This window comes from Trichoplusia ni, chromosome 4, assembly GCF_003590095.1.
Source record: "Trichoplusia ni isolate ovarian cell line Hi5 chromosome 4, tn1, whole genome shotgun sequence".
Taxonomy (NCBI): domain Eukaryota; kingdom Metazoa; phylum Arthropoda; class Insecta; order Lepidoptera; family Noctuidae; genus Trichoplusia; species Trichoplusia ni.
Window position 1 is genome coordinate 17211234 of NC_039481.1, and position 22455 is coordinate 17233688.

General features: G+C 38.0%; 5 protein-coding genes across 6 annotated transcripts; 2 read left to right on the forward strand and 3 right to left on the reverse strand.

Annotated features, from left to right (window-relative positions):
* Positions 1-982: 982 nt before the first annotated feature.
* Positions 983-2157, reverse strand: LOC113493591 (splicing factor, arginine/serine-rich 15-like). The gene is made up of 2 exons (XM_026871632.1): positions 1940-2157; positions 983-1798 (listed from the first exon to the last, which is right to left on the reverse strand). Exon 2 carries the CDS (start codon positions 1796-1798, stop codon positions 1124-1126), a length of 675 nt encoding a protein of 224 aa, XP_026727433.1. The 5' UTR covers positions 1940-2157; the 3' UTR covers positions 983-1123.
* Positions 2158-2159: 2 nt separating this feature from the next.
* On the forward strand, positions 2160-4194 carry LOC113493191 (zinc finger CCCH domain-containing protein 18-like). The gene is made up of 2 exons (XM_026871041.1): positions 2160-2868; positions 2953-4194. The coding sequence occupies exon 2, from the start codon at positions 2959-2961 to the stop codon at positions 4192-4194; it is 1236 nt and encodes a 411-aa protein (XP_026726842.1). The 5' UTR covers positions 2160-2868; positions 2953-2958.
* A 1720-nt stretch (positions 4195-5914) lies between these two features.
* On the reverse strand, positions 5915-7491 carry LOC113493357. The gene is made up of 2 exons (XM_026871299.1): positions 6631-7491; positions 5915-6413 (listed from the first exon to the last, which is right to left on the reverse strand). The coding sequence occupies exons 1-2, from the start codon at positions 7489-7491 to the stop codon at positions 6285-6287; spliced, it is 990 nt and encodes a 329-aa protein (XP_026727100.1). The 3' UTR covers positions 5915-6284.
* Positions 7492-7770: 279 nt separating this feature from the next.
* Positions 7771-11767, forward strand: LOC113493355 (WASH complex subunit 3-like). Of its 2 annotated transcripts, XM_026871297.1 has the most exons (3): positions 7777-7822; positions 8093-8103; positions 10520-11767. In XM_026871297.1, the coding sequence occupies exons 1-3, from the start codon at positions 7777-7779 to the stop codon at positions 11759-11761; spliced, it is 1299 nt and encodes a 432-aa protein (XP_026727098.1). In that variant the 3' UTR covers positions 11762-11767. The 2 variants fall into 2 exon arrangements, with proteins under 2 accessions (XP_026727099.1, XP_026727098.1); XM_026871298.1 differs by lacking the exon at positions 8093-8103 and having other exon boundaries at positions 7771-7822.
* Positions 11768-14429: 2662 nt separating this feature from the next.
* On the reverse strand, positions 14430-19262 carry LOC113493192 (scavenger receptor class B member 1-like). Its single transcript, XM_026871043.1, has 8 exons — positions 18909-19262; positions 18523-18670; positions 18068-18289; positions 17647-17771; positions 17107-17357; positions 16755-16873; positions 15988-16113; positions 14430-14681 (listed from the first exon to the last, which is right to left on the reverse strand). The coding sequence occupies exons 1-8, from the start codon at positions 19148-19150 to the stop codon at positions 14430-14432; spliced, it is 1485 nt and encodes a 494-aa protein (XP_026726844.1). The 5' UTR covers positions 19151-19262.
* Positions 19263-22455: the final 3193 nt, after the last annotated feature.

A 22455-nucleotide genomic window follows, 5' to 3' on the forward strand; every position in this document is an offset into this window, starting at 1 on the left:
GTGTAAACTGACGATATTACAACGATATTAGTTAAACATGTCGGAAAAAATTAAGCCATTCGAGAGCTTTCCTCGAGAACGCTGCCAAAACCTTTTGAGTTACAACAAAACAATGTATGGCGGGTTTGTACCTCTTTAATAGATCTACAAAAAAGTCCGCGGTGGTGTATGTCTATCTTCCAAGGATAACCCACAATAACCATTTTTATGTGTTTTCTTAGTACAGTAAAATTATGGGTTATTTACGAACCTATTTTTAACAATACAGTATTAATCCTTATCCAAATAAATAAGTTAGATATATTATGCATGTAATATAGAACAAAATTGCCTTTTACACTACACCAAAAAAGTTAATAGGTAATGAGTTATCGTAATATTAAAATCTCCGCGCGAGAAATTAAAAATCGATGAAACGTAGCGAAGATATCGTTGGCATCTGTATACTAATATATAAAGCTGAAGAGTTTGTTTGTTGATTGTTTGTTTGTTTGAACGCGCTAATCTCAGGAACTACTGGTTCAAATTGAAAAAATATTTTTGTGTTGAATAGACCATTCATCGAGGAAGGTTTTAGGCTATATATCATCACGCTGCGACCAATAGGAGCGAAGAAAAAGTCATAACTTATAACTTCTAACCACGCAGACGAAGTTGCGGGCAACAGCTAGTAGAGTATAATGAAAATACCACTTTCTAGACATAGCTAACTCATAAAGCTAAATATCACAATATTGGTAAGCTGGGAATGTTTGTAGCTATTAAAGTCTAGTGGTATGACCAGTAGGTTCGATTCCCCACACGCACTGTCTTTTCGACTTAATGTGCGTTTCACAAAGCAATTTAAACTTATGAAGACGGTGAATAGGGCGTCCTGAGAAAACCAGCTTGTCTGAGAATGTTTCAAGGGTGTGTTTAACACTTCAGAGTTCTTACGAGATGATAAGCATAACTAACTGACTTAATATTATCACATATTATGTTCAAATGTTCAGAAAATGACAAAAGTGAGTAGGTAGTACACGAAAGCAAATGAGACAGTTAGTCCTTAAAAGTTTCATTTAATAATCATGTTTCAATTAAAATGTACAGTAACAAAAACATACAAAAACAATATCATCTATCATTCTTCACGTTTCTTTACCTTAACTTTATCCTTTAACTCTGCACTTTCGCCCTTCGTCAGCTCCAGCCAGTCTTTGGCCTTGTCCTTCTTTATCTTCTTCTGGTACACCACATACCCGTCTTTTGTCACGTACGAGACGACAGGGGTGAGAACCTCTCTTCTCTTCTTTGACGGCTTCAAGTTATTTCTCGAGCGGAACTCGACGCTCTCTGAGCATGAATCTTCGCTGGATGAAGAATCCATTTTGATGCGTTTGCGTTTATTCTTTCTCGACTTCTTCCGAGGTTTTTTATCCGCTTTTTTGGAATAGTGAGGCATGACCACCATCGGCAGTCTGCCGCCATTCATAGGCAGATGCATCGGTGGTGGCATCGGCGGGGGCATCCCCGGCAGGCGCGGCATATGCGGCATCATGGGCGGCATCATGTTAGCCATCTGCATCATCTGGGCGCCGTTGGGCATCGGCATACCAGGTGGCATGCCGGGCGGCATACCAGGCGGCATGCCGGGTGGCATGCCTGGCGGTCCTCCTGGCATCTGCATCATGGGCATGGATTGCATCTGCGGCTGTCCTTGATGGTAGAATGGGAACGGGGGAGGCGGCGCATACTGGGAAGTTATTGCTGCTATTAGATGCAGGAATAGCGAGAGAACTAAAACGTGGAGCATCATCTGGAAATATTAAAATTAAAATGTAATGGTTGACAAATATACCTCCATTTACAATTTAAAGCTAATTGCTGTATTATTGAATAAAGCTTGCTCAATCAGTCTTTTTGAATAAAGCTTACTTGTAATATTAAACACACATACCTTAATAAGCTGCTACATTATCAACAGAGAAACAGTTATACGCTTCAAATATGGTAGTCGATTGTAAAGAAATTCGATTTTTTAGGCAATAAATAGTGCTACCATAACGTTACCGCACAATGGTTTGCTGAAAAACTTTCAAACAATATTACATAACATACAATACGCCAATAAAGTACCCTCACTAACCGGGTAAGAAAAGAGGCAGATGCATTAAGAAACCTGAATACTTAATATTTGTAAGTTAATAATTTGAGAAACCATAAGCGACATTGTTGCTTTAGTTTGTTTACTATTTTAATGTTTGTGTAAAATGTTTACTTTGTTCAACCCAAGAAAACCCCAATTCAATAATATCTTATTGAGAGTTTCTAAAGGACACGTCTCTATAGAAACCTCTTTTATCATCCCTTATTCTCTTCCTTTAGAAAATCTTCTTTTTAATGTGTCTGTGATTGGTTAAGGTCCATATGAATCCTTTGTGTAGATCTAACTATACGGATCTGTGACGTTACCTAATTCAGGGACTATCTTTTTTCCACCTTTATCCTAAACATGATTTTACTGACTTTGAGTTTGTCGGGTTATTTCATTGTCTTCTCAGTTCAACAATGATAACGGACTATTATGACCGCACCAGTTCTGTTGTAAACAAAGAAAGCAAAAACAATGTACTGCAAATGGAAATTGAATAATCATGTTTTCTGTTAGAGAGGTGTTAAAATCAATGGCAATGCATAAGAGCTATTGTGAAGGAATTACGCAAACGTCAGCTTTCTCATGCTATAGGTTCACGATTCTATTGTTTTTGTAGCCAACACCTGTTTTCGAAAGGTTTACAAAAGGCCCTGCACCACTGCTAGGGACACATTGACACCCCGAATGTGAACAAAGCAGCTCCGACCGATGGACTTGAGCACGTTACTCTCGTACGTACTGTATTCAATGAAGTTCAATTTATTTATATTCTATATTCCTAATTATTTTAATTAAATGTTATTTCTTTGTTTCAGATCGAAATGAAGACATTAATACATCGTTGGCTATTACTTTTAGGTTTATCGTTAACATGGGCAAAAGAAGCTGAACTACCATTATGTCCTACGAATCTTCAGTATTTTCCCCAAAATCTGCCCATGCATTGCAGAATGCCAGGAAACTCTGACTCAAATCAAAACCCAGGCCAATACCCCGGAATGCAGCAACCGTTTGGCACGATGCCACCGTACTACCAAAGTCCACCACCAAATAAGCAACCCAATCCTATTCCGATTCCAATACCACCTTTCCCAGGAATGCCAGGCCAGATGCCAATGCCTCCAGGCATGGGAGGTCCCATGGGCCCGCCCATGCCAGTGTTGCCACCCGTGGGGGGACCTATGCCTATGCCAATGCCTATGGTAGGCGGGCCCTCACATAAGCTACCAGTAATAGTCATGCCATTTTATTCGCCAGACCATTCATTTAAAAGGCCGCCAACTGAATCGCCTCATAAAAAGGATAAACCGAAGACAAAGAAAAAGAAGAAGAAAAAGAAATCTCATGATTCCGACGACGACGAAAGCTCTGATGACGACTCGTCTGGAGATTCATCTGACCGCGGACACGGACATGGTCACGGTTCTGATGAACACGGCTGGTGGCAAGGTCATAAAAAGTCAGGCAAACGGAGACCAACAAGAAGGTTTAATAGACATCATAAGTCCAAAAGTCACAAATCGGACAAAAAGAAAGATTTACTAACTCCAATTCTGCAGTATGTAACTAAAGACGGCTATGTGATATTTGAAAAGCAGATATCTAACAATGAAGCGAAGGACTGGTTAGGACCCAAAAATGAAATGAGAGTTGAGGAAGAGGTAAAGAATGAAGACAATAACGTTTTAGAAGTTGTTCAGAAAAGTGTAGAGGAAACCACCAAGACTGAGGTAAGAGAGAAAGAGAGGGAAAGGGAGAGGGAGAAGGACAGGGAGAGGGAGAAAGACAGGGAGAGGGAGAAGGACAGGGAGAGGGACAAAGAGAGGGAGAGAGGAAGGGAAAGAGAAAGGGAAAAAGAGAGGGAGAGGGACAAAGTGAGGGAGTGGGAGAAAGAGAAGGAGATGGACGTGATGAAAGCCGAGAGTAAAGAGAAAAGTGCCGAAGAAGAAACAGAAGATAAATTAACGAATAACCAACCTGTACAAAAGGGGCACGTCAGGAAACACCGGCAAAGAAGAGTTGGTAACTTAATAAGCCAGCCAGGACTCGATCCCTAGATGATATTTATAAATGTATTGTAATTAATATATTAAATTTTGTAATGCATTGAATTTTTTATATTTTTTTTACTATAAGATATTATTTAAAAATAAATAAATCAATTTCATAATCGTTTTTGTATATTTTAATGTTGTTGGGTAACAAACCAACCATGACCCAAAAAATTTAGGTTAAGCTAAAAATGTTTGACTTTTGGCTTTATTCTGTTTCGTATGACATGACATGGAATAACTAGCCGTTATATCCGCAACTTCTTCCGCGTATAACATAGATTTAATAAGTTTTGCTCGTTTTACCCCTTATAACCATATTTTTGAAAAATATATTTCTCGGCTTTCACGATCTTCAGTGAAGATCCTTCATAAAGAATTTAATTCATATGACTTAAAAAACGTCAAGTTTTCATAATAAGTTGCACGCTCAGAGTTACTTTTCGAATTTCCTACCTTAATGTTCCAAAAAGTCCAGCTGGTCCATATCTGGTAAAAATAGTCTATGTCCTACCCTAGGCTCAGGAATATCTGTCTTTCTTCACTTTTAAATGGAGTAAATAGTGTGTCTAACGACGAGCCAGCTACTTGGTTCTAGTGTAGTTACTTTTTATGGTAAATAAATGAGAAAATACTCCTTTGTTGAAATAATATAATTTCCCACAGATAACATATTATCTTAATTCTATATTTACACTGTGACTTAAGTACATTAAAAAATATAACAACTAGGAATGTTTTTTTAATATCTAATTAAAGTAATAAATAGACAGACAGACCTAACAAACAGACAACAATTTTGTAATTCTTCCGCAGCAAGCAAATAGAATGCTTCTGACTCAAAGAACCATTCAATTAAAAAATTTCTATGTAGGTACAGATTTCACTTTTCAATGGGGCTTGGGACTAAGTAATATAAACATTTGGTGCGGTCTGACCAAATTTGGGAGACCATCCTTTACATCTACAACTTCATATATTATACGAAAGCACGTCAAATCATCTTCTTCAGTCGTTAAGTCAGAAACTAAAAAGTCTGATAACCAGTTGGCAAGAATCTTCCTGTTGCCCGCATAACTGGGTTGTGGAGGTCAGATAGAGTCGCTACAGGTAAAACACAGAACATACCTACACCCGGTAAAATAAAGCTAAGCTAAGAAATGCCCAGGAAAACGTTTTTTTTTTTCAAATGAAGAAATTGCATTTGTCAGATATTTAATTCCTAACTTTAATTATAAAGTCTAGAAAAGTTTAAGCTTTATATTTGTTAGGCGATCTTTGTCACCAGCGCGCCCGCAATACGCCGACGTCGAGTGGGGTGGCCCAGAGCCGCGCATGAGCGCGCTCTCCCTCCCTAACTAGGGTTCTGGGCGACGGCACGGGGGTGTCTGTCGTCCTATACTCGGACGACAGATATCCCCGTGCCGTCGCCCGACCGACGGCGGGGGCCACATTCGGTGCTATGGGTGCGGTCCCAATATGAGGCGAGGAGGCCGACGCTCTTTACACGTCGGGCTCCACACAACACGAGAAAGTGACCTACCGGCCCACATTACTGGACGGTGGAAGCCCGCGGTCGGTGTATGAAGGATTGCAACGCATTGCCATACACCGACACAAAAACGCGGATGACGTAGCACGGTGGTTCAGGTTTAGTCAGTAAGAGTCTGACACTACCCATTTCCTCCCCCGAGGGAGTGGGTGTCCATGAGGATTCCGCCGCCTTACCAAAAAAAAGGCGATCTTTGTCAGCGCTTTAACAAAAGATAGAATTTGTTTTATGATATGATACACGTTACGAATTCTATTCTACATGGGTTGGACCTATATTGGATAAGACAGTTCTGTATCAGCATGAAATTATTGTTCAAACTAATTTGCCCATGTCTTTAAATGTAGAAATGCAATGAGAACAAACATTATGTAACAAATTTTATTATTATACATATACTGAATAAATTAAATATTTACATTGTTTTCACAATTACATAACCTGTTTCGTTTATCAAACACAAAAATAACGATGAGCTCTTGTCATGTCAGCAAACAGTTTTGTTCGATCCTGGTGTTGAGGTTGCTGTCAGACTCGGTATCTCTCAGTATCTCATCTTGCCTCGTCTCGGCTCGCCTCGCCGCGCCGCGCCTCGTCTTGTCCCGCCTCGTCTCGTTTCGTCTCTGTCATGCCGATAGTATTCCTCATCCCAGCCTAGACCCGATTCGGAGCTCTGAAAATATATGTTTTAATTTAAATTAGGTACTTGCTTAGCAAATGTCGCTCAGTTGCTTTACTACTGTAACAAGTGGAAATATTTTATGATGTAGGGACTCACACTGTGCAGTACACTATTACGTGTAGAACCACATTTTGCTGCATGTTTGAGTTATCACAAACATCGGTTAGATTAATGCTAGTAAGAGTAAAGACTTTAATAACATATTTACCTTATAATTTGGTTTTCGCTTTTTAGCCACCTGAGGACCTCTTTTGACTTGGAACCTTCGCAGCTCTTGACTATTATCGCCACACTCACCATTTTTCCTACATATGTCATAGGGGACTTTTTTCTTGTGACCACGATGGTGATCGTGATTCTTTTTCTTGCCTCGACCGCGACTGTTGCAAGAGTCCTCCTCGCAGGACGAAGTTGAACTGCTGCAGCTACTAGAAGACTCGCATTTCGGACACTTGTTACCCGGTCGCTTGCCATTGTTTTTATTGAAGTCTGGCAGAGGTAGATATATAACAGGTGGGTAGGGCATTGGATAGGCGTTTCCGTTCGGTGCTGATGGTGTTGACGTTCGGCGCCTTTCAGACGACTCGTCGCCCTTACACTTACACTGATCATGGCAAGGTGAACAAAACGCGAAGACTACCGGCGTGCATGGGTTACAAGAACACGGTGGACATTTCTGACACTTTCTATCCTTCTTTCTTTTTTTGTGGTTTTCACAGGAGTCTTGGTTATTGTCTCGGCCGTCATTGGCATTGGGAATTTTGAACGTAACAGTAACAAATTGCGGTATTGGTATAACTATAGTCCCATAGCCTCCTCCTCCACCTCCACCATTTCTGGTTGTCCTGGTGGTAGTGGTGGTCTGATCCTGCTGTGGGTATGCCATGGGCACGCCGACGGGCACAGGCATCGGCATGGCCACCGGCGGCTGCATCATCACGCCTCCATACCCACCGTAACCCATCGCCATCTGCGCTCGGCTCTGAATGGCTTGTAAACATACAAATATCACAAACGTCCATTTTACTAACGCATCCTGAAACGACACAGTATAGAGCATATTAAACATCCCAGCCAGCTCACATACAACACTGATTGTTTCATTTAGGGTTAGGTAATACGTTAAAACATTCCGTTACTTCGGTAATGGTAGATGTGTGGCTGTTGCACTTAAATACTCGCAGCTGTTAATTAATTTGCAAAAATGTCGTTGAAAATGCATTATAACTACTATATTTTGTTTCTAATTTCAGAAACAAAACGTTAAGTCAGTGTCATTTGTGAAATATATTACCAGTGCAGTAAATAACTTCAAGACAAAGCTTAAGAGGCAAACGGTGTGGCGCGGAGCAGAATGAACGCAGCGGGCGCAACACGTGACCGTCCGAACAAACAGTGCAGTAAGATAATGAATATTATTGAACTGTGAAATGTATAGTAAACAGTGCATCGGTATGAAATATTGCGAATTAATCTTGAATATTTTATGTTTTCTCGTTACTTAACGCCATAAACCGAGACCATAAAATCGTTACGAAATAAGTCGCGCCGTGCATTTGCATTCGTTCGCACCACAATGCACCATTATTATGAAACGAATTTGCAAAATGTATAAAAGTAGCCAGCTGTCATGAAAGCCATTGAATCATTTCTATTTTGATTCGACGCAGTTATGATTTCAGTAAGTAATATTTTTTAATTAAATTTCATCCTTACTACAAAACGCAGTACTACGTTCGTCTTCAGTTTTACTTGTCGAGTGCTTGCATTTAAATGTGTTTCTGTATAATATTTAAACCTATTTTAGGATTGAGGTTTATTCTAGTCAAGGTCATTGTCTTTTTTTGTTTCGGTTAATTTATTTTTAAAATAAACTCTGATAATGTTATCGTTAATGATTACTTGAGTGGATTTTTTGAAAAACGGAGCTTTTGGTTCCTAAGTAGATAATGTCTGTTGCGTCACGTTTTTTGATGCAACGGACACACATTAGTAAGTTCTACAATAGTAAATTAAATTTCAATAAAAGTAAAAGTGGAGCAAGTTTATAAATCTATGAAAAACAAGATAAATAAACGTTGATAATAGGTACTAGTAATGTCCTTGAAATACAATTTAATGGGAAAATATAAAATAGAAAAAAATCTAATGATAGTTATAAAAATGCTATTTTAATGTATTAGAAGAAGTTCTGAAAATATTCCTACACAAATACAATTTATTCGGGCAAACTAATAGAAGTTTTCAGAAAGGAGCTCGTGGCTAAGCTATAACCGCATAAGTGATTCGATCACAGGTTAAGCTATGCTTGACGCGGTTGGTCCGTAGATGGGTGACCATCTTTGTCATAACGAGTTCCTCCGTGTTTCGGAAGGCACGTTAAATTGTGGGTCCCGGCTGTTATTTCTACATCTTTGACAGTTGTTACAGGTAGTCAGAAGCTTGAAAAAGTCTGACGGCCAGTCTAACCAAGGGGTATCGTGTTGCCCAGGTACCTGGGTTGAGGAGGTCAGATAGGCAGTCGCTCCTTGTAAAACACTGGTACTTAGCTGAAACCGGTTGGACTGGTAGCCGACCCCAACATAGTTGGGAAAAGGCTAGGACGATGATGATAATAGAAGTTTTCAGAAAAAAGTATTTAAGTTAAAATCGTTCAGGTCAACAAATTATAGCATGGTACTTTTGATTAGGTCGTTGTAGTCAGTAACAATGGTTTCAATAGGTCAATTTTCATAATATATTTTTGTACTTATTTATTTAAATACCTAATTATTAAAATTTCATTTCATTTCTTCTCCCAACCATTAAAGCTTAATAGTTTGGGGGGGGGGGGTTCAAACTGATCGATTTTATGCATGTTATTAGAAACGGATTATTTAGGACTTGCATGATAATAGCAGACTTGAAATTTATACAGATTTGTATTATAAAATTTGTATCAACAAATAAAAATCGAGAGACCGTTTTTTGTGGAAATTCGTTTTTCTCCAGCCCATTCCCATAAAAATCACAGTGTGGCCAGTCAAACTCGGGCCTGTCCAATTTTTAATATTAGTTAATCACTAGATTAAGGCAGTCGTAATAACAAGGTTATGAGGAGTGTTTAGTATTGAAGGCACCTGTTAGGCATAACGCCGCGTATTACGAGAATCATTACACCGTCACCACCTGCGCTGTTACAAACGCACATGCGCTCCGATGTAATGATTATTATCGGATACGATGTTTTCATAAATCTCGAATGGAGTTGTATGGGCAACTTCATAGGTTTAGGCATAAGATCAAAACCCAGGCCTCTGCTAGCGGAATTGTCCAAAAGGGATCATTGGACAAAGAAACATGGGTGGGTGTTAGTTAGTAAAAGTTTGATACTCCCTTCAGTCCTAATCGGAAGGAATAATCAAATGATTTCCCATTAAGAAACAGGACCTCGTAGGGTCATAGCTTATAGCTGTTCAAAATAAACAAACCCTAGAAGAAAAAAGGAAGACTTTCTTTGTATCCTGCTACTGATAACTGAACTCAACTGAAATTGATCATTATTCGATTGTCTTTTCAAATGTATGGGATATCATAACTATCGCCAGAATCATTCTTATGGATCAATGTCATGTCTCAAACTTAAAGGATAGTAGGCTGCTAATTTTCGGAAAATGAATGTTTTAACTTTCTCCAAATTTCTCAATGTCTTCATTGTTAATGAAACAACATAAATGTTTCATTTAAAAGATCATTAAATGATTGCCGTGGTGTAATCAATGTGTTTAAGTACATCATTCACGTCCATTAATTATGGTGTTCACTCAATTTTACAATTTTCAGCGTAATAGTAAGAATAATTATTTGTTTTTTTTTATAATCGTTTTCATTCAATTCATTTGTTTGTATGTATAATGTCGAAAAGTTTGACAATTATCAATCATTCATAATTATATTAGAACCTGATCTCCTTACCTGAGCCCCAATTTAGCTATTTACGAATGATGCCAAAGTAATAAAATTTTCATTAATTCGTCGGCCTGTACTTGTGCAAGTCTCCTGTCATTTTAAGTATTTGTAATCACAAAATTTATTAAACGATGTTTTTCTTGTTCTAGGATGCGTTACAAAAATGGACAGTTGTGACATTCGTGTTCGTGGGAGCCGTTCTCTCACAAATACCGATGCCCATGCCGATGCCGATGCATATGCCGATGCCCATGCCGATGCAGTACGGCATGCCTCCGTTCCCACCCATCATAATGCAGGGGCCACCTCCGCCACCGCCCGTGGCAGTGCCGGTACCGGTGCCCATGCCCATACCTATACCTTACCCCGAGCCCGCAAGCTCCACCACAACCACTACTACCACCACCACCGCGGCTACACCATCGAACGATGGCAATGGTAACGATGGTGACAATGGAGAAAACGGTGGTGATGGTGACACCATAAGAATACCTATAGCTATACCAATACCTGTACCTCACTTTGTACAAATCGCCGTCCCTGGTTTTCAACCGCCATCATGTCAGAAACCAAACGGACAAAACAACTGTCCTCCGTGTCCTCCCTGCTCCTGCGATCCGTGCACACCATCATTCTTTTCATTTTGTTCTCCTTGTCACCAAAAGTGCAGGTGTAAGAATGGCCAAGACGTTCCCATCCCACAGCCTCCCAGGGCGCCCATGCCTCTCCCTGGGCCGGCCTTCCCCATGCCCATACCGATTCCCGGGCCACCACCGGTAGTCATAGTACCTTTCCCACCTGAAGTCCATTTGCCTAATCCCAAACATCCTAATAAACCATCATCTCAGTCCAGTGATTGTGACGACTCTGACAGCGACTCCGACTCAGAATCAGACGACGACGATTCCTGTGACAGTGATGATAGCAGTCGATCTAAAAAGAAGAAAAAGAAAAAGGGTAAGAAGAAGAAGAAGAAGGATAAGAAAAAAAAGAAGAAGAAGTCTAAGTACGACATATACAGAAGAAACCTCGGTTACATGAACCTCGACCATAGTGATAATGAACTGGTGAAGCCGGTGCTCACTTACATGGCTAGAAACGGCGACATCAAGATGAAGCGGCGGCTGAGCAAGGACGAGGCGAACCTTCTGATGGACGAGGGCGACTCGCTGCAGCACGTGCAGCTTGTCGCCGGGGATGATACCAATACCAGGTCGCGAGTGTTAGTCGTCTCCAAGCCTGGGATGAGATCAAACGGACGTAGGCAGGTGCTGCTGCGCAGCGGCCGCGCGCAGCATGTGCTGGGCGAGGGCCGCAAGGAGCTCGTCTTCCGCCCGCCCGACTACAGGAAGATCAGCAACCTGTCTGTGTCCTTCCAAATATCTAAGTAGTACATAGCCTTTTTGTATTTCATAAGTATTTATTTAACTTTTGTATAAATGGTAATATAAAATGCTAAAACTAATTTCGTTTTGTTATTACTTCCTTTATCTTAGTTTCAATACGTGTTGCATGGAAAGCAGCTGAAGCATTCATTTCCTGTTAAAAACGTGCTTCAGTCTTGATAACAAGTAATAATTATAATTAGACTTGCTTATCAAACACTCGCTTGATTTTTTGAAATAAATCATTGATCGGAATTCTATAAATAGAACAAACAGTTGAATTTGTTGTCACTGTTGTTTGTACAAATTAGATGGTATTGTTAAAGGATGCAATTTAAGTAATTAATTGCATTTTTTAAGATACTATTTAAGTTTTCATAATACTAGTAGCAGCTATGAATTGCAGATAAACTTAAAACTTTTCAGGAAAATACAAATATCTTTGTTGTGCAGTCAAAAATAGTTTACTTAATTTCAAAGTTATAAATAAGTAATAATAGTTCTATAATAACTTTTGAGACGCCTCTCATTCGATTTAGTCCTACTGGCGACCTGGCCACCGCGTCAGTTCATGATTAAACTCCGGTTGGGTCCAAACTAGGTGCGGTTATCTCGATAGTAATTTAATTATTAATCTATTTACATATATACAAAAAAATGCATTTTCAAAAACAATAACAATAAAACAAAAATATAAATAAGAAATATTACAAGCAAAAGACGGGGAACCCGTCTCTAAAATTTTATTTTTTTAGGGCCAGAGCTTTCCAGTCCCTTATGCAGGAGTCACTTTTGATACTCATTATCATGACCATTATCATAGAATGGTTACGAGTTAAGGAGTCTTCATCTGAATGAATTATAAAAGTTAAATTTAACGGAAAATTGTTAATGTTATTTTTTTATTGAAACTCCTGAGTAGACTGATACAATAGTAGTATAAGTACAAAAATAAACCGCGAGTTTCCTTTTGTAAGATTAATGTACAACTTTGTATCAAAAATTCACATAAGCGTAAACAAATATTAGGTGTGCTGCTTTCGGGACGATGTTTTTCCTCACAGTTTAGCAAGGTTAATTACTTTGTAATTCAAAAAATGAATACAAAAGAAACTCATTCATGCCGGGATTCGAACGTACGACTTTTGTATTGGCAGTCCAACGATCATACCACTGCAATCCGGTCCGAAATAGGTCAATAACAGGAACCGCGGAGATCGTTATGAAAATTTCTAGTTCACAACGTAGCTCCACGATTAGGGTGGTTTACGCAAATGTTGTTAAACAATAGCCCCATTATTTCACTCTATGAATGAACAATTAGGTTTTATGTAAGAATTATTATTTCTTTCTTGAATGTTCTGAAGTTTGCAGTCAGTTTAGTTACCGGCGAGGTAGGCTTTATAGGCCCAAACTGTGAGTTTACTTTCTCGACTACATTTTTTCCTTTTTTTACCAGTTAGTGAAATATGACATGTAGGGTTATTTGTTGGTTTACCTAAATGCCTATTTTAAAACATATATTAATTACTGAAATACCTTCTTTTTTAGAATCATGAGAGTTTTTTACGAAACACTATTTCAATTAACAATAGTATCCAGAATAATGGCATTGAGCTTTGAGAATATTATTAAATCACTGCCGGTGGATATACCTGGGGAATTCAAAGACATTATGATGAAAATGTATATGAAGCATCCCAAAGTATTTGACGCGCCTGAATCTGATCTGGAGGGCATGTTCCCGACGGAACCTCCGGGAATACACACGACAACCGGATAAGTAACAGCATATTCGTGAAGGAGAAAACTGTTTCGCAAACAAAAATGGACATTAAAGGACCTGCAATAAATACTAAAGTTTCTAGTAATCTTAATAATATTGTAAGATCTGATAATACTACGACATCTACTACTGCCCCTACCACAACGCCTAGCGAAGAGACTACCGAACCAACGGTGACAATAAAAGTGACTGAATCACCGCCTATCGTGGCACCACCACCGTCACCGCCTGTGATGGCGCCAGTACCACTCCCCATTCCTTTACCGCTTCCAATGCCCATGTACCCAAGAGTTCCAGTAATACTACCGATGAAGGCGTATTTTGAACCTGTGATCCATGATCATCCACCAATTTATGAGATACAGGACTTGATACGTGCAGATAAGAAGAAGTGGAAACATCGCCACCACAAGAAGAACAGTGAGCCTTCGGTGGAGAAGCAGAGTGAGTCGGACGCTGACACTGATACCAGTTCTGAAGAAACTGACTTCGGATCAGATTACTATGACGCCTTAATACATATTAACGGTTAAGTTAAAACATGGAGATTTAGGTGTGTGTAAACAAGCAAGGAGTTTTTGTAAGTTACATTTTTCTTTTCACATTTCATATGGCATAATGTTAATCTAAGGACATCGTTTTATAATGCTGGTTTTCAAGGTAATTATTAAAGGTATTTTTTTTTAATATTTTGTATTTTTGTACGATTTCTAACTCCAGATCTCAAACTATAAGGTTAATAAAATACCATAAATATATTTAAAAACTGGTGGTTTTATTTGCATCTTTAAGGGGTATGGTTATAATCAGGTTATTAAATAATCACTATATTACAGTTTAGAATCGACAATCACAGTTATAAGGGGTGCTTAACTTAAATATTATTTATTAGTAAGGGTCAACTTTCAAAGAATTTCCTTCTATTGTTTTGGTTTCTAAGAGTTTCTTATTAACATTAATTTCGAAGTCCATCCCTCTAGTATTCTTTGTCCAATTGTAATAGATCACCCTCCCCGCATGACTAATTAGCATTAAACTTGTGAGTGTTAGAACTACAAATGTACCTAACTCTAATTTCGGACCTAATTTGAATGCGAGGTAGAACTTGTTCATTATAGTTTCTGGCATCTCTGGTTGATCCTGAAACAAGAGACTTGTTATTTTAACTTCTGTCAAATAGTAAACATTTTTGGGAAGTACTTTTTAGAGTTCAGTAGCTAAAGGGTTAAAACGGAACCCTGTCAGAGGCTCCGCTGCATTTTTCTGTAACCTCATCGTCAACAGGCTGTATCCCATAAATTGTGATAGCTAGACAGTTAAAGTTTTACTTAAAATAAGGTTCGTGGTTAACAGATTACGGAGACAAGTAAATTTTCAGACTAGTCTTTAACCTAATTCCTATGAGTCCGACACGCACTCGACTGGTTTTCTTCTGGTACATAAAATTACGTTGATATTGTTTATAAGTGTTAAGCATTCCTTATACTTAAGCATCATCCTAATATTATTTGATTTAGCACCACATTCAACTCTTGCTACTGATTTATGTCTATCATCAACTTGAAGATTACGTAACTCATTTCTTTAACAATGTTATAGCTGTGATTATCTGCAATTAACCTTATAAACACCATGATTAAGTTAACAAGGTAGGAATACATCCAACGGTGCACAAGAACAGATCAGAGGTCAAAAACAGTACCTTACATGTTCATTGAACAAAGTAGGTGCGCATAATATAATCACATAATGGAAGACGTACTTAGTGGGAAAAAAACAACAATATTCCAACAAAATTAATTGCGTGATCTAAATAACGATAAGTGATAATTACAAACATTAAACATTAAATTAAGTTATTGACTCAACGCGAGGGAAAATTAAAACATCCTTGTGTTTATACGTCTATTGTTTTTTTTTCGTTCATATTTTGGTTCTGGTTTTTTATAATAGTAATTTAGTAGATGCTTATGAAATGCATTTTTTAGGTTTTTCTTAGCGGAATTGGCTTGCTCTGTGTTTTTTAGTAACCATCGTGAGAGTGATTAATTATTTAGGAGCTGGCGCGATTTGGTAGCTCGACATTAGTCGACTCTGAAACTAGTCGGGCAATCACAACGCTAACGACTGTGGTACAAATGTAACGTGAGTACAAGGAATGGAGGTTAAAGTTGTTGCAACAAAAACAGAAGAAATTTAAGTTTATATTTCTTTTAGCTGTTGCTCTTCGATACCTGCCGCCTGCCCACCTGAATTCCGATTAAAGCTGAAAAACCAGTACCCTCATCTAAGACAGTTGGATAAATATAGCCTAAATGCAGGTGACATCTACCTTTAAACCAAACTTCATTTCATTTCTCTGAGTATGATGTGGCACACAAACAAACTCACATACTTTCTCTTTTATAACATTAGTATTAGAAGTATTACTTAAATGTTAACTTACAATTTTGATGTGTGTGATCGGTAGCACAGTGTTGGACAATCTCTTGGTGTGTCTGTTATAGCTGACGTCATCGAGGGCTATGTTCAGTTGGATCGAGAAATTTGTTTGGAATGGCACGCTTACCATCTGCAACAGAATTATCAATGATCGACTTTAATAGGTTAATTGCGATTTTGTTGTTCCTCCTATTAATAATAAATAATAATAATAATAAATGCGGACAACATCACATACATTGTTCTGAACCCAAAGTAAGTTGCTAAAGCACTTGTGTTATGGAATCCAGATACAACGAAGGTACCACAAACACCCAGACCCGAGACAATGTAGAAATGTGAATTATTACATTGACCCGACCGGGGATCGAACCCGGGACCTCGGAACTAGCGACACCTTGAAACCCGTGCGTACGCCACTCGACCACGGTGGTCGTCAGATTGAGAAATTATTGTTTTGAACTTAGGTAGCCTATATCTGGGAATGAGTTATCTCTGATTTAAGAGCTCTTTTTATTGATGCTTCGCTGTCTGTTCGTCCGCCTGTCGCTAGGCTTTATCTCATGAACAATGAATGCTAGATAGATAATTGAAATTTTCAAAACATTTGTTAATCAATCATTCGGGGTTTAAGCACCGTTTACTTTTTTCTGTAGTATTTCTGAAGTACCGTTAGACATTATTATAAGAAAAATCATTTATTTTAATCATCATAATATTGTCGGTTTTCCAGGGCTTCAAGATTCCCAGCTGTCTTTCGAATAAACTTACATGATCTATAACTACTTCGTTGGCGTTAATGTTTCTATCAGGCTTCAGACCTTCAATACCTTCCAGTAACTTAGGATCGGCGTCCAGGAAATGCCCTTTGGAGATCATGAACGGTACACCTGGAAATATATTTTAATGTCACTAATTATTTATTACAAAATTTGTTGAATAAAAAAATCGGAATGGTATTGAACTGTGCTTATTATGTTAAATTTTGAACTTAATCCTAGAGTCGGGGGGAGCTTCACAAGCATTCGAGTCACATGCTCGCGGGTACCCATGCTGGCTATCTCATGGACTCGGTTAATCGCGCAGTCAAGATTATTGTTAAATAAAATTGTCGTGCTCATACCATAGAAACAATTGGATATATCCATCAGTCCTTCAGGGTAAGGCTTGGAGGAGTTGACATCAGACTTGAAATTCTCATTACTGAGGGTATACCTCAAGCCCTCGCCGCCATACTCCATGGGTTTCCTGCCAATGTACTCCAATTGGAAGCTCTTGCAGATACCGATCCGGTACAAGTTCAGAGGTATATCTGGTGTCAACATCGGCGGGTATCCGATACCCTCGTATGTGTCTGTCGCAAAGGTCAGCTCACTAGAATTATAATAAAAATTACAATAAAAAGGGTTCTGTATTCGGTTAGGGAAAATATATTCTTAAAATTCAACTTAGAAACTTACAACTGAAACTCTTGTTCAATTATGTTTTTAAGCTTTATTAAAATGTTTTTTAATACGAGTATAATATGGAGTATCATAATATAACTACGTTCTTACACAATGTCGCAGCGAATGTTATGAAGTGATTACTTCTTGTATAAGTTTCCATCAACGAGTATCTTTAGACTCATCCTTCATACACTTTATATCGACGTAACACCTACCTTTCATCGACATCCTCGGTAGAATCGACCTCCAGCCGTCGAGTTTTCTTCACGTATTTTATCCGAAATCGATCCTCGTCTGTGGCTCCTGCTACTATCCTGTAGTCTGATTCGGTGTCATAGAGCTGCGTATTTATATTTATTAAATTACCAACAGTCTTTTGATATACAAAAAGTGGTTGGGAGGAAAGTGTCTGGCAAAATAGATTTAGTAAGTAAAGCATTTTTAGAGGCGAGAAAAATGAATTAATAACTCATACATATTTCCGACTGCATTTGACATGTTTACTAGTAATATTGAACAGTTAGCTTAGACTATGGGTGCTATGCGCTGTTAAACAAACCGTTTCCAACAAAGAAGCTGGTCACAGCTCCGCACAGTGCTACTGTTTCCACAATCTGCTAAGAGATTCCTACTCACCCTGTCCAAAAGGCCAATCTTCTTGAAGTAGACAACGCCAGGCGCGATGTTGTGAACGATCTTGATGAGGGGGTTGTCATACCCCCACAGGTAGGTGTGCACGTCGATGTTGAAGATAGGCTTGCTGTGCAGCTGGTCAGCCATCATGTTGTAGACGTGCTGGAGGAAGCTCGGGTACTCCGACAGCAAGTTTGTGGCACCCTGATGGATGGGATATACTATGAATTTGAATTAATTGGCACTCATTCAAGAAACGACTTCGCATTAAGGAATTTAATCCTTGTCTCTCAATCTTGGTCGGTGTCGGGAGTTTTCACAAACATTCGAGTCACATGCACAAGGACACCCAGACTCAGGACAAGCATTCGTGGATGGCTCAAATGTTTGTTAAGTTATCCCATAAATATGAATATTAAAATTCTTCAAAAAATCTATCATACTACTGTGAGACCTACTAGCATTGGCAAGTTAAGCAGTGTGAGGTTGACATCCTTCGGGTGAGCTATGGACCTTTGGGAAATAAACTCAGTCCTGGTCTTCGGCGTCATTGCCATCTGCTTGCCATCCTCGCTTATTTCCAAGTCTTCGTACCAACGGTATTCTCTGTAGATGAAAATTATAGTTAAATTTTGTTTCCTAAGTAAAAAAATAAATGTCACACTTAACTGGCTTTCCACTTGCACACTTTCAGATTTCAGACTTAAAAGTTTCATGATTTGCTTTCAATGAGTCCTCATCATCACCATCATTTAGTGCTACCGATGAACAAATAGATTACAAGTTTATGTTATGTTACTTATCTCTCCTTTAAAAGGTAAAAGACGTTTCATAAAAAACATACTGAAACACGAACGGCCCGACTTCTTCAAGCCTGATCTTGGAGTCGTCGCCAGCGAGGAAGCTCTCGGCGTTGGTGATGTTGAACAGGTACATCGAGATGCGAGCGCCCACTATCTCATGTTGAAGCAACTCGTAGTACGTCGAGCCTTTTGTTAGGCGGAGTTTCTGGAACAAGATCCATTCTTCTAGACTGTCACAGTCCCATAAAACTAGTAGGAACAGATTTGCTTTCTGGACATACATTTGTTGATTAGGCAAACTTGGAGAATACTTTGTTACAAATTTAATAATATTCAGTTCTTGCAACTGCTAGACCTGCACCTCAGCGTAGATTAACGAGTGGAGCCTCGGTGATAGGGTTAAGTTTATATCCTTCGGGTTCAGCAGTGAAAATGAGTTTTATGTTGAAGTGGAAACAAAATTTTATACTTACATATTTAACTATTAACTGTACGGGGTCTATGATCATAATAAGAATACCGGTGAGAAGGCATGCGACACCTGTCACTAGAGGACCCAGGACACTCCCTGCAAGGCAAAATTGTGATATAACTACTAATTCAAATAAATAGTTACAATCTGATGAAAATAAATACTCAAAAATAATGTCATTTTATTTACACAGTTTTATGGAAACTTAATGTCCAAGATATTTAAAATTACACAAGTATCTTAGATTTATCTACATGTAGCATACAAATCGTATTCATATTATCTGAGTAGTGCTTAAGTACTTAGTGCTTACTCGTATTCGTAATCCGCCCGTTAATTGCATTTCTTTGAGATATTAGCACCATCTTTGTACTCTGACGCAGATACCTGCGTATTATTCCATTTCCCTGTAAAAGGGAAAATATTGTATAAATAGTAATTCTAAATAAATTTTAAAGAACCATCAATAAGCATATTTTTGGCTTTCGTAATGTTTACGATATCAACAAACGTCTAGGTCCAGATTCCGGGATTAATATGCCAGTTTCTTCTCAGAAAATAAAATGGACCTTTAGGGGTATGCATAAAGTCTTGTTAAGTACCTGAATAGGATAGCTTTAAACATTAAAAAAAAGTACGGAATCTGTTACAAACTATGCCTGAATTAACGCTTACTAATTTAAAATGAGTTACTTTTGCACTCCGTCTTCAAACATTCTTTTAAGCAATGTCTATCATAAATTATAGAATTTCCGTATTGTCTGTCAAACCCAACAGGAGCCCTTTTTGTAAAACTCAGAAGTTGGAATCACTTCAGACCTTAATCTGAAGTGATTTGACACTAAACCGGGCTGGCTTGCAGTGCATTTGCCCCTATATCTATAGCTTTTCCTAGTGTCACAGGCTTGCTCGCGCATGCATGCTTGTGCATTTCTTCAGATAGAATCAATCCTCGAAAAACCCCTTAAAACAAGGAAGTGGCTGCGGCTATGTCTCAAGTCGAATAATGCAATAAGGATTATAAATGCAGCTCACGAAAATTATTATAAAAATTGTACTTACCTATGAAAAAGCTTTTTCTTCTTGTCTTAATTATATCTCGTGTTCAGCAGTGCAATCCAAAATATATTTTATTCTGCTTCCAAATATCTATTAATGTTCCTTGGAAAGGACGAACAATATTCCGATCAACACTTTAATTTTCTACACCTTATAATTTTTAAGTATCTTATCAAGTATTCGCACAATAATTAAATACAATACATAAACCGTATTATTGAAATGTAAAAAACTTTCGTTTAGTCTCTATAGCAAGCGCAAAGGAAATGAACTTTTCAAATTGAAATCTGGCTTTAAATGTCGCGAGATTAGCTGTAAAATGATGAATTATTTAAGAATAACAAGATAATACACACGTTTTTACTATCATGTTACAAATATCACTTACCCATGGCTATGAAGTAAGAGATTCAAACAGGTTTTAAATTATAATGTTTACGTCGTTTGGATCCAATTTTAGAGTTAGTTAGCCGAATAACAAGATACGGAACTCTTACTTTACTCTCGTTTTGGGAAAGTCTTTGTTTTTTGAAATGATAAATTACTGAGTTGAATAAAGCTTTTCCTTCTGAAAGACAATTATTTGAAAGGTTTGGTTGTCTAAAATGATACTTGTGTCGTTTTTAACTTTTGAAGATACTAGGAAAGAAAAGAAGGAAAAGTCGAACAAAACTGTGTGAGATCTAAATGAAAACTTTCAATGTTATTGATTTGATTGAACGCAAGCAGGAAAAAGTCGCGTTTAAAATATATTAACCAGTTACATGAAAAATAATATCTTTCTATTGCCATTCAACGTGGCAATGCCAGCCTGCGGCACACTACCAGCCGGCAGTGATGCCGATGATTTTCTTTGATGTCTTTTTAAATTATTGTATAGTTATTTGTTATAGTATTGTCCCTTCTCTAAAAAACTGACAGATTTTTTTTATTCAAACACGAAATTGTCGCGAAACCCACCGCATCGCAAGGATTTAATTTTTTAATGCTCCCACAGTCGTTTTAGAAAAAAAGGCTATTATTATTTACACTATTTTGACATTGTAATGACATAAACAAATTGATTTATCTGAAGCAAAGAGATACATATCGTAATCGGAATAAACAAGATATCAAGATAGTAGCAATATTATTATAGCTTAAATTAATTTATTTTCTATTGTTTCATTAGGTTAGGTCTGTGGGTCTGTAATCTAGACAATGCGGTTTTACGTCATACTTCTAGATTGGAAACAATTAATGAAATTAGAATATCTAATTGCAGTGTTTTGCGTTAATACTTAGTTTCATATACCTACAAATTGTATTCACTGTAAAGCTGTGATAATCAAGTGTCATGGCCGATGGCCTGACAAGTCAAAGGTCGAAGGTTCGGACCCCGACACGCTCTACCCATGTAATTATTACAATTACCACTTTGCTAAAAACGGTAAAGGAAAACCTTGATAGGAAACCAGAACTTTTTGAGAGTGAGTGACCACTTCCAAAGGTCCACGGATGCTTTAATTTTTGAAACCAGGTTTAACTTACATCAACCATACAAAACGTCTTTTTGTTGTCCATTTTTGTTTTTCTATAGAGCAGGAGTAGTGGCTCCTGCTAGATAAATCTTCTCATTTTGGATTAAAGTTCTCAACAAGGGCTCTGCACGTTAACAAAGCTCTCCTCCGTTTCTTTCCAGTCTGCTTCATAGCTTTTTTGCTAACTCCTTTATCTTGTCTTCCCACCTTCGGATCCGCTTCGTTTCGTTTTCTACTTTTCCAGTACCAAAACACTGTACTTTTGTTTTAAACTTTCAGTTCCTATTTTTGTATGTCCTGTCCACTGCCATCTTAGTTTCTAATTTAATTAAATTCATCATGCCGTTTGATTTTTTTCCATTTTTTTTTTCGTGAGAGCCCAAGTTTTGCAGTAGGTATCAGTTTTAGTATCACGCTTCAATAGTACCTACTTACCTGACAAGCTAATGTAATATGAAATTGAGTTTATTTTATGCTTTTAAATGCCGGTTTATTCAAGCAGGTCCATTTTTTTAGTCTATGCGAGTGATATCTCTT

Excerpts from the sequence above, each read along its gene's own strand:
- LOC113493591 (XM_026871632.1), bottom strand. The coding sequence starts at position 1,798 with ATGATGCTCCACGTTTTAGTTCTCTCGCTATTCCTGCATCTAATAGCA.
- LOC113493355 (XM_026871297.1), top strand. The coding sequence starts at position 7,777 with ATGAACGCAGCGGGCGCAACACGTGACCGTCCGAACAAACAGTGCA.
- LOC113493357 (XM_026871299.1), bottom strand. The coding sequence starts at position 7,491 with ATGTTTAATATGCTCTATACTGTGTCGTTTCAGGATGCGTTAGTAAAA. Across the intron at positions 6,414-6,630 it reads AGCGAAAACCAAATTATAAG|AGCTCCGAATCGGGTCTAGG; the intron begins GTAAATATGTTA and ends ATATATTTTCAG.
- LOC113493191 (XM_026871041.1), top strand. The coding sequence starts at position 2,959 with ATGAAGACATTAATACATCGTTGGCTATTACTTTTAGGTTTATCGTTA.
- LOC113493192 (XM_026871043.1), bottom strand. The coding sequence starts at position 19,150 with ATGTATGTCCAGAAAGCAAATCTGTTCCTACTAGTTTTATGGGACTGT. Across the intron at positions 18,290-18,522 it reads TGCTTAACTTGCCAATGCTA|ATAGTATATCCCATCCATCA; the intron begins GTAGGTCTCACA and ends TAATTCAAATTC. Across the intron at positions 16,114-16,754 it reads ACGAAGTAGTTATAGATCAT|ATGGTAAGCGTGCCATTCCA; the intron begins GTAAGTTTATTC and ends ATTCTGTTGCAG.